Raw genomic sequence first — 8,782 nt, forward strand, 5'->3', positions numbered from 1 at the left:
ATTTGACAATTTTGATAAAAGTCAAATATATTTATCAATTTAATAGTTTTGATTGACTAACAATATAAACACTTTTCATAATGCCTGTCTATATAAATGAAATTCATTTAAAAAATAGTTTACTTGTTATATACGACCAATTTAAAAAGTTTTACACTATTAATATATCTCAATCATTCATAGAAATGACTTTAGAGACAATTTTAATAAAAATCAAATATCTCTAATTAAAATTAGATCTTAAAATCTACATCGTGTGATCTTAATTAAACGATTTTAATGTGATTTTTGTATTGCACACAATTAATTAACTTGAATTCATAATAGTTTATTCAATTACTTTGGATCCTAACTCTAGATATTTTATTTCAGTCAAAAAATCATAATTTTCCATATACAAATCCTAATAGTCTATGCAATTACTTTGAATCATAAATCTAAATCTTTATATCCATAAAAAAAAAATCGTAATCTTCTATATATAGAGAAGTTTCTTTCTTCTTTTCTAAACATAATAATTTCTATAACTAAAACAAAACACAAAATATTAAAATAACATTATTTTCATTTTCCTACTTTATTTTAATAATTTCTTTTACAAATACCAACCCATATGTCACAAATAGAGAAATAAATATTGAAAATAGAACACATCACTCATTTAAATTCAAACACTAATTATTAAATTTAAATTTTACGCCATCACACAAATAGTGATCGCACAAGATCGAGATTATTTAAATAAAAAATTAAACAACCTAAATTTTAATTTTAATTTTTTTCGATAAAAATAAAATTTGTCTTAAGGTTTGAACCGTTGATTCAATTTCAAACACTCCATAGATGCTTACTCCACTTGATTGCACGAAATGGCAACTGCACCTAATTCAATTTAATTATCAGTTAACTCCTACAAACTGAGCTACACACAACTTTTACAAAGCAATAATTTCAATAAACCAAAATTCTCTACTACCAACTTTACGGTGCAATCAGATCAGTAAACCATTCGATTTTCCAATGCAGCGAACTTTAAAGACTTAGACTAGTTTTAGGTCAAAGAGTAATGGAAAGGTCCAAAAAGGGTTTTTACCCTAAAAAAAAGAAGGGTCATCCAATTCCACGTGAAAGCGTAGAATAGAAACGTGTGTGACTTAACACTGACAACTAATAAGGAATTTCATGAACGTTGAAAAACAAGTGTCATCAGAGTAAAAAATACCCAAAAACAAAAAGCAAAAAACCCTTTGGTTTCATCGTCAAAATTGTTTGCTGTTTTTAACAGCAACAAACACAGAACAATTATGTATGTTGTTCACCAAAATTGAAATGGAAAAAAAGAGGCAAATCAAGGAGAAGGAATGGAGAAGCTGCATTGATTACTGGTTTTGGTTGATTGGTTATGTGTGTACAATTTGGTGGCTTGTTTCTTTTCTTTATCAGTGTTTGCCTGTTAAATTGATTGGTTTTGAAGCAATAGAGTCACCTGGGTTGAGGCTTAAGCGTGAAGGGGTGATAGGAGTTCACCCTATTGTTCTTGTGCCTGGCATTGTTACTTCTGGACTTGAACTTTGGGAAGGGAGGCCTTGTGCTGATGGACTTTTTAGAAAGAGATTGTGGGGTTCCACTTTTCCTCAAATTCTCAAAAGGTGTGTGTCTGTGTGTGTGTTTGTGAATTATTTTTATTTTTATTATAAAGTTTCATACTATGTCTTAAATCATTGTAGATTAGTCATTGTACTTTTATTGTTCTTGAATGTTGAAATTTTGAATGGGTGATAAGGAAATTTTTATTGAGTTTGAGACTTGGGAGCTATGAAGCACATACACAAGACACGACTCATACATAGGCATGGATAGTAATTTGAAAAAAAAAATGGAAATGATTGAATGTAACTACGTGTGTCGGTATCAGATAGTAGATATACCTTCAATCTGAAGTGTCGTTGTTATATAACTTGGGAGTGTTCGGATTTGTTTGATTTGTCTAGCCTAAGTTACTTGAGATAGTTTGCATAAGTGTTTTCTTTAAGTACTTATAGAAGTGAAAAACTTGAAATCAGGTTAAAATAACCATGTAACTATGAGCGTTTTAACTACTAGCTCCTCTGATTATAAGTTTAAAGTAGGTTCACTAATAAGGTAAAAACAATTTTTGCATCTTGGTTTTTTCATAAGCCCCTGTGATATAACTTTCTGCGTAAACACCCTTAAACTAACAGAATCACTTAGAATCTATAGGTAGGTTTTGTTAATTATTGGTTTTCAGTCGCTATAGAAATAGCAGTGGCGTTGTGGTCCTTGATATTGCAGAAAATCAGGGTTAAGTATAGCTTGTGCGGCCTCAATTGTATTGCGATCGTGGATTTGATGTCACGGCTCAGATTGCCCTGCTACCAACAGTTAGTATTGCTAGTGTCGGTATTAGGACTGAGAGGGTAGTTAAAAGGAAATTTCTGGAGGTAGAGGAGAGAACCAATCTCTCTCTGTCTCTTGTACCTGTGAATGAGAGATGGAGAGATTTTCGATTATATCATTCTGGATTTCTTGTCCTTTGGTGTTGATCATGGTGGTTTATTACCTCTTGCCTACTAGTAGTTAGTAGCTATCCACAGCACTGTTTTGATTAAAGATAACTAATCTGCTCCTTGAATATTTGTTTGGAAGCATCCCCTAGTCCCCTACATTATTATTATTAGTCTTCCTCATCCACTTCTTGAAAAGGAAGTGGTACTATCTTCACTGCTCTAAACATGTTGGCATTACTTAGATGTTCATTCTCCAATCTGTATCCAAAATAGAAAAACAAATATTTACTTATTTTATAGCATTTGAACGAGGGGTTCCGAACAAATATAATGTAAATTTGTATGTAAACTTTACATCATTGACTTCCAGTCGTTAAATTTGTATCATTCTTGAAACTTGGCATGCCAACAGGGAATGTTGTAAGTGTCCATGTAATAGTTTGATCCATCTAGCCCAAGTCACTTGAAAGATTAGGTGTTTTCTACAAGTACTTGTAGAAGAGAATAACTTGAAATCAGTTCAAAATAAGCATTTGACTACCTGTATTTTATTTTTTAACTACAAGCTCGACTACTAAGATAAAATTAGCTTATGTCATAAGTAGTGTTGTTAAATAATGGCGATAACGAAGCGGAATTTGAAGAAATCGCTATTGTTTTGCGATACACTATTTGATACAAAATGTTGTTAAATAGTGGTTATAAAAGCGCTATAGCACCGTTGCATTGTAGAATTTGAACGAACGTTACTTTCCGCGATCTGCTATTGACAACACTTGTCATAAATTACAATGAGGTTTGCACCTTAATTTTTTCTAAGCTCTCTCATGTAAATTCTGCATAAACACCCTTAAACAAACTTACACGGGCTGATGGGCTTTTCACGATTTAAAAATTAAATACTATTTCAATTGAAAAGTGCTAGAAGTTTATCCTACCTGAGATTTTGTTAGTAAGAGCTTCGGTTATTGTTGTTTCTGTTCTTGCGAGTTGTGACTGTGAATTCAATCAATCCATTTATGAGGTTTTCTTTTATTGTGGTGGCATGAAGGCCTTTGTGCTGGTTAGAGCATCTCTCTCTGCATAATGAGACTGGTCTGGACCCGCCGGGAATTCGAGTCAGGGCAGTATCTGGGCTTGTTGCGGCTGACGATTTTGCTTCCGGCTATCACGTTTGGGCAGTCTTAATAGAAAATTTGGCAAGAATTGGTTATGAAGGGAAGAACTTGCACATGGTTGCCTATGACTGGAGACTCTCTTTCCAAAACACCGAGGTGTGTTGATCTCTTTCAAATGATTTTTGATTCATTGTATTATTTATTGAATGCAACTTCAAACCGTCACTGTTCAGTTCTTATCTCTTTAAATTGATTTTCGATTCATAATTCATTGTATTATTTACTGAATGCAACTTCACACCATCATTGTTCAGTTCTTGGAGCGCAAACGATTCTTATATAAAATAAGTTGTTTGGTTCATTTATAGTTACTTAAGCTATAAATAAATATGTATGGTGGTGTATTTGTAATAACTTGATGCGGCATGAAATTATATGACAGGCTTTTACACTCCTCTGCTATGTTCTCTTCTTTTCAATTCCTTTCCTTTTTTTTAGTTACATCTTTCCTTTATGCTTCTAAAGCCAAAAAAAGTTATGAAGCTGAAAAGATGGTTGGCATTTTAGTAGAAATAAGTTTCGATTAATTTGGTTTTAATTGAACAAAACAGATTCGAGACCAAGCTCTTAGTAGATTGAAAAGTAAAATTGAGCTTATGTTTATAACGAATGGATATAAGAAAGTGGTAGTTGTGCCTCAATCTATGGGGTCTATTTATTTCCTCCATTTCCTAAATTGGGTTGAGAAACCTCCTCCTATGGGAGGTGGCGGTGGTCCAGGTTGGTGCGAAAAACATATCAAAGCAATCATGAATATTAGCCCGGCATTTCTCGGTGTTCCAAAAGCAGTTAGCAATATATTTTCCGCTGAAGGCAGTGATGCTGCATTTGTCAGGTTAGTCCTGGAAACAAAATTCTTTGTTTTTATTTTTTTAATATGAAATTTGAAGGTATGGTTTGGATTTGTAGAATTCATATAACTTGAGCGGATTGAATGCTGTCTTTAATAATCTATGCGGATTTTAAATGTGAAGTTCAGCAAAATATTGAAGGTGCCATTGATGTTAAGTAGGGAAAAAAAAATTTGAATAAGGTTGGAACCAACAAAATCTTAGTAAGTAATATGAAAGTAAAACCAAAAAAATTAGAATGGCGCTTACGTATATGCAATAATTTGACCATTGATAGGTATAATTGTTTCTATCAATGGAAAAATATTGGAAGTATCCCCTAAACAACAGAAAACTATAGCTGTAATTGACAATATGTCAAAATCTGCTTTCACCACTAAATCATTATTACACATTTTGTGTGCATAATCTGCACCAAATTCATAGTCAGCATAGTAGATGATGGAGCGTTCCACAATTTTTGCAGAGCGGTGACTTCTGGTGTTTTAAATTTTGATTACCTTGGTCTTCAAACGGTGGAACATGTCTTGCGGGTTTGTAGAACTTGGGATTCAATCATCTCATTGATGCCAAAAGGCGGTGAAACCATATGGGGTGGCATGGATTGGCGTCCTAAAAAATCGAATAAACTTGCGAAGCACTTTGTAAGTAACAATACTTATAGCTGCGGTGATATGCAGAAAGGTCTCCACATAAAAGAACCTATCAAGCATGGGGGAGTTAACTCTTTCGGAAAGGCTGTCTCCCAGTTACTTGCTTCACTTCTCACTACACTTGATTCAGAATCAGAGGTACCAAATTACACACTTTTTTTGGGTCTTAATATCACACCACTTCACATTTTTTAGAAAGTAAAATAGATCTAGTTATGTTTTTCAACTACTTGGTGACACTGATATATGAAAGAATAGAAGCAATTTTTCTTGTATTTCGTGCTTGGTGCATACTCACCTACTATCAGTAGAGGCCAACTTTTAATTTGAGTTGTGTTATTTTGGCACACAAATTTGAAAACAAATTTCGATAACAATTCAGTTGGTTAACATAGTTCAAATATATGGTTAATGAATATAACAAGATGTTGCAACTCATTAACGATCCACTGGACACAGTTGACCACAATTTTGAACGTCATTAATCACAAATTTCGGGTGTAAATTTTACCATAAATTGCGATTAATGGATATTATGTATATTCTAATACTAAAAGGGTGGGAATCCATTGACTTTAGAAGTAACTCTATGATGAGTTACTCTGCCTAATAACTCAATATAAACGATGAATTTCACTAATCTAACCGTCAAATAAAAAATTCTTCTTGAGTAGATCAACTCCACAAATTTTTATAAAATTTTAAAACTATTTGATACTTCATTAAATGATTTCAAATTAACGTATAATAAACTTTTTAAAAATATAAGTAAATATAGATGGCTAGATTACGCTGCTACGGATTTTGGATTTATATAAAATTTTGTGTGCTTGATTATTAATATATTATGTCAATAATCAATAGGTAGATTAATGAAAATCATCGTTTATTTTGAGTTATTAAGTAGAGTAACTCATCACAAACTTACTCCCGGGGTCAACAGATCTCTACCTATACTAAAAAATTGTGTATATTTGAACACAATTTGGATAATTAGTGAATATCATGTATATCTCATCATTTAAAAACTGTGGTTAATTGTGTTCAGCAAATGGTTAATAAGTTGTGACACATTGTTATAATCATTAGCCATCCACTGAATGCAATTAATCATACTTTTAAAATGTGTTGACTATGTAAATTGTTGTCAAATTTGTGTATCAGAATATCATATTTCTCTTTAATTTCCCGGTTCAAAATCCATTTACTGTTAATCATCCATCCATGACTTAGTATGCATTACTGCATGAATCTATCATGTTTTCTGATTTGATATGTAAAATTTTATGCATTTTGAAATGATAATGATTCATATAATTCTTTTTCTTCAGGAAATTTCTTCTAATTGCAATTCTACTAATATTAACTTATCATGTGGGAATGTTCGGACTGAATGTAATGAGATGCACAGAGAAAGCACACCGAAAGTTGCTAAAAGAAAGGGTAATACAGGAAGAACTGATCTTGATTCACTTAATTTTGTGGATCCAAAAATGATGAAGCGTGCCGAGGCTCATTTCTCTCACGGGATAGCAGATAACTTAGAAGATCCTAAATACACTCATTACAAATATTGGTCTAATCCACTTGAAACCAAGTAAGTACATAGATTCATGAAACACTTTTGACGAGCTTTTCCTTAGAAGATTCTCAGAAATCTTTTTTAATTTTTGACATTTTTTTTTCACAATTAGATCTGTTAGATTAGGTTTATTTTCTTTTGAAGTTAATAACTAGTTGTGTTATTTTGACACAAATTTCGAAAACAGTTTAGATGGTTAATTCAGTTCAAATACACGGTCAATTACGTTCAGTGGAGTTAATGAATATAACATGATATTGCAATTTATTAACCATCCAAATACAATTAATCTCATTTTTAAACGTTGTTAGTCACAATCTTTTTTGGTTTATATTTGAACACAAATTGAGATTAATAGATATTATATATATTTGAACATAATTTGAATTGTTAGTGAATATCATGTATATTTGATCACCTGAAAATTATGATTAATGAAATTGAAAATTGTGTTTAATTACGTTTAGTGGATGGTAAGAGTTATCATATCTAGTTATATTCATTGATAATCCACCAAATAGTTGTCAAAAATATTGTCAATTTTGTGTCTCGATATATTTTATGATGCATCATAAATACCTTAGAATTATGGAGACATCAATAGTAGTTTTGATTACCCAATTTGATTTGTCAGTTTAAGAACTAAATGTGAATTTCTGATTCAGACTACCGGACGCTCCAAATATGGAAATATATTGTCTATATGGTGTTGAAATTCCTACTGAAAGATCACTTGTACACAAGTTGTCCGCTTCTGACAAGTACAAGCATATTCCTTTCAAGATCAGTAGTTCAGCTGATGAAGAAAAGCGAAGTGTATTACAAAATGCTGTTTATTTTGTGGAAGGTGACGAGCGTGCGAGTGTTGTAAGTTCAGGGTTCATGTGTGCAAAAGGATGGCGTGGAAAAACACGGTTCAATCCATCCGGCATGGCCACATATATAAGAGAGTATCAGCACAAACAACCAAGTAGTGTTCTTGAAGGGAGAGGTCTAGAGAGCAGAGCGCGCGTCAACGTTATGGGAAACGTCGCAGTGATTGAAGATATTTTACGAGTTGCTGCTGGAGTTACTGGTGCAAATATTGGAGGAGATAAGATATATTCTGATATCACGAGGATATCTGAGAGGATAAATCTCAAATTGTGATTACGTTCAACAATAGAAGATATTTTCTAGTATAGACTATAGAAGAATTAAATCTACAAGGTTAACGCAGTATTAGAATATAAGCCACAAAAATAGGTATATTAGTGAATTTTGGTTTGTTATATAACCATTTTCCATCAAGAGGAAGAAGCTGTTAGATTTCTACGTTGATGATGTTCTTTTTGGTAGAATGGAAGCATCTAATCTAAAGTGAATAATTTACTCTAGAAAATTAAATAAGTAATACTAATTATAGTTGACGGTCAAATTAATGATGAATATTGTTCTCACTCTTTTCTCTTAGATTCTCCTTCTCAATTGCACTTGTCAGCCGCTAACGTCGCATCTTCGTCTTGATTATCGAAATATCTCATTCTGCTTACATTTTTTAAAGCTTTCACTATTTTTCTCTTTTAATTAAGTAAATTTTCTCAATAAATAGAGAGAAAGAAAAAAAAAACAAATGTCAATAGTTCTTGTCAGCATTAAATATTCTTTTTATCTTTACTACAATGTCGCTATATCATATTATAAATTATGCGATTGAAGAAATAAACGAGAAATCAGGTAAACTAATTAATATCAAACATAAATTATAACACCTTAATTAGTAACCCAATTGCTACTTATTAACAAATTATAACAAATTTTTACATGTTAAAAGTTGATATATAATATGATGTGATATTGTTTGTTAATTATAAATTGTTTTAATTAATTTGTGAATTATTTTAATTAATTTGTGTATTTTTGTTGGAGTGATATGATGTTTAAACATAAAAAAAATTGATGTATTTTCAAAAAGAAAATTTTCGACAAAAATAAAAATTATAAACTTTCA

At 31.7% G+C, this 8,782-nt stretch overlaps 1 protein-coding gene across 1 annotated transcript; it reads left to right on the forward strand.

Moving 5' to 3' along the window:
• Positions 1 to 1,029: 1,029 nt before the first annotated feature.
• On the forward strand, positions 1,030 to 8,244 carry LOC101499408 (putative phospholipid:diacylglycerol acyltransferase 2). Its single transcript, XM_004506064.4, has 6 exons — positions 1,030 to 1,649; positions 3,580 to 3,802; positions 4,258 to 4,541; positions 5,024 to 5,348; positions 6,542 to 6,807; positions 7,458 to 8,244. Exons 1-6 carry the CDS (start codon positions 1,309 to 1,311, stop codon positions 7,939 to 7,941), a joined length of 1,923 nt encoding a protein of 640 aa, XP_004506121.1. The 5' UTR covers positions 1,030 to 1,308; the 3' UTR covers positions 7,942 to 8,244.
• The last annotated feature ends 538 nt before the right edge of the window (positions 8,245 to 8,782 follow it).

Source organism: Cicer arietinum, chromosome 6 (assembly GCF_000331145.2).
Source record: "Cicer arietinum cultivar CDC Frontier isolate Library 1 chromosome 6, Cicar.CDCFrontier_v2.0, whole genome shotgun sequence".
Taxonomy (NCBI): Eukaryota; Viridiplantae; Streptophyta; class Magnoliopsida; order Fabales; family Fabaceae; genus Cicer; species Cicer arietinum.

Excerpts from the sequence above, each read along its gene's own strand:
- LOC101499408 (XM_004506064.4), top strand. The coding sequence starts at position 1,309 with ATGTTGTTCACCAAAATTGAAATGGAAAAAAAGAGGCAAATCAAGGAG. Across the intron at positions 1,650-3,579 it reads TTTCCTCAAATTCTCAAAAG|GCCTTTGTGCTGGTTAGAGC; the intron begins GTGTGTGTCTGT and ends GGTGGCATGAAG. Across the intron at positions 3,803-4,257 it reads TCTCTTTCCAAAACACCGAG|ATTCGAGACCAAGCTCTTAG; the intron begins GTGTGTTGATCT and ends TGAACAAAACAG.